The sequence below is a fragment of the Olea europaea genome, chromosome 8 (assembly GCF_002742605.1).
Source record: "Olea europaea var. sylvestris chromosome 8, O_europaea_v1, whole genome shotgun sequence".
NCBI classification, from domain to species: Eukaryota; Viridiplantae; Streptophyta; class Magnoliopsida; order Lamiales; family Oleaceae; genus Olea; species Olea europaea.
In genome coordinates, this window is record NC_036244.1 from 13002889 (window position 1) to 13005531 (window position 2643).

Consider the following 2643-nt stretch of genomic DNA (forward strand, 5'->3'; position numbering starts at 1 on the left):
AAGCAAAACTGCAGTGTTAAACTTACACCATAGAGCTCGTGTTTCATGTAAACTAGGCATATGAAATAGTTTAAAAGCCTTATCAAAATTCTTTGTTACTGGAAACAAATTACATAGTGGATTTACATACTCTATATGCCCGAATATCGATTCATATGGATATTTATTTAGATGATATTATTTAGTCTCGTTTTGGATATTCATTTAGATGAAATTATCTTTGTATGGAAATTTAATATTAAAATTGGTATATACTATTCAAAATTTTCAGTACACAACAGATTGCGTAATAACCTTATATCATTACTAAAAAAATTTATACGTCGTGTAAAATATGACCAATTATGATGGATCCTATCCGTTGTAAATGACACATCGCTGGCGTATTCTGAAGACTTAAGCAAGCTTGGTGTGCTTCTTATGGTTACATGTACCCCCAATATATAAGTTTATGTTACAACAGGAAACAAATCATCTTTATATTTCTCTAAATTAGTATCTAATTAATGTTGAGTTAGACGTTTCATCTTTGTCACATCTTCTCTTGAATCATTAAAATATAACAGTTGGGTTGACAATGTAGAAATGCTGTACCAATTAATGTCACAATTGAGAAAATTATTGCACACAAATTAATGCTGACTTATATATGCAAATAGTCAATTAATCGTGAATATGCCAACTAAGAGAACATTACATGCATTAAATAAATAAAGATTTTTTAACTCCCAAATCAAGTGATCAAGAACGCAAAATGTAAAAAAAAAAAAACTACCAAATAAAATGATACTAGCCAAAGTTGAAGTCCCTATAAATCATACGAGTTTCATCCCAAAGTTTCTCATCACAAAATCTTGAAAGCAAATCAAGCATTTCCCAATCCCTTTGTATAATCAAATAAAATTTTGTCCATGGCCAAGAAACCTAGCATGGGTCGTCAAAAAATCAAAATCGCTAAAATAGAGATAAAAAATCACCTACAAGTTACGTTCTCCAAACGACGATCAGGGCTCTTCAAGAAGGCTAGTGAACTTTGTACGCTTTGCGGGGTTGAGATTGCCATTGTAGTCTTCTCTCCGGCTGGAAAAGTGTTCTCTTTTGGTCACCCTAATGTCGAGCCCATAATTGAAAGATTTATTGCCAGAAATCCTTCTCCAAATCCTAATTCATTCCACATTCTTGAGGCTCATAGGAATGCCAGTGTTTGTGAACTCAATTTGCAACTGGGACAAATTCTTAATGAGTTAGAAATTACAAAAAAAAGAGGTGAGACATTGGATCATATGAGAAAAAATAGCCACAACCATTATGGGTGGGAAGGCTCTTTCAATAAACTAGGGCTACACGAACTTAAACAGTTAAGGGATGCCATGGAGGAGTTGAAGAAAACTGTGACTACTCAGGCTACTAAGTTCATGTCAGTAGTGACTAATCCGTCTTCATATTTTGTGTCGACTGGCACCGGAATTTTCGATCAATACGAGAGTAAACCAACTAATCCCGTGTTTGTGGGTCCTGTTAACAATAATTTTGGATATTGTCATGGATTCTTCTGATGCTTATTTTCTCTATTTTGATGCCAGATTTAGGCTTGTAATTCACTAGCTTTTACTTGGGATCAATTTGCTATTAATAAATCATTCTTGTTAATTATTGATGTGTGTACAGTCTGTACCTCTACACCATTTCCTGTGAACTTTTTTTCCTCCGGGTTAATAAATTCAATTTAACAAAAAAAAATTAATAATAATAATTAGAATTGATTTAAATATATCTATGACGTATTGAAGTTTGGAAAATAGAATTTGAATTGATTGATGGAATGTTTTTTCGCAGCCATAGCACAAGGATGAAATATATATTAAAGCCGAAGTGGTATCATTAAACATATCAAGACTACCTTTTCTGCTTAAGATTTTAGGACTAGAAGAAAGCCTTCCTTAGTTGTCCCATCGACAACAAAGCTCGTCAAGAAGAGGTACTTGATTTGATACCAGTGTTACAAGCACTTCAGCTAGAATTTACTTTTAAAACGGACTTGTAAAATTCAGGAGCAATTTGCACTAATACGTTGAATGGAAAAGGCACGTTTAAATTTCTTCATTAGGAGCTACAATTACAGTTGTAGTTTCGGAATTCAAAACCTCCTGAAGCTAAAACTTTGTATCTTAAAATACCATTTTGATTCATCAAACTCCACATCACATTAACCAACTGGCAATTGGCTACAGTATAGCAAATATACCCTTTCTTTGTTGAAGAATACCCAAAGAACATACACCTTACCTCTCGAGTATTAAACTTTTCATGGTGTACAACTTGTTGATGGACATGGCACACAGGGAATGATATACATTTATTTGAACCTAAAAATAAAAACATTTAATAGTTATTTTGATTATTATAGTTTAATTTATTTTATATTTTGTTTGTTAGGTGTGTTGATTTTTTAATTTTTGCCAGTTTTCATTACGTATTCTATTGTTAGATTTTATATATTGGTTAATCCTATATGTTTCTCAACCTCTTTTAGTGGTATTAGAGCTTGGATTTCTAAATGGTGATACCGAATTTTTGAGAAACTATGAATCTGAAACCTATCTCAAAACCATGGGAATTTTATTGAACGAATCTGAGTTTATT

At 32.3% G+C, this 2643-nt stretch overlaps 1 protein-coding gene across 1 annotated transcript; it reads left to right on the forward strand.

The window, feature by feature from the left end:
- Positions 1 to 811: 811 nt before the first annotated feature.
- On the forward strand, positions 812 to 1556 carry LOC111398302 (agamous-like MADS-box protein AGL61). The gene has a single exon (XM_023025221.1). The coding sequence runs from the start codon at positions 912 to 914 to the stop codon at positions 1554 to 1556; it is 645 nt and encodes a 214-aa protein (XP_022880989.1). The 5' UTR covers positions 812 to 911.
- Positions 1557 to 2643: the final 1087 nt, after the last annotated feature.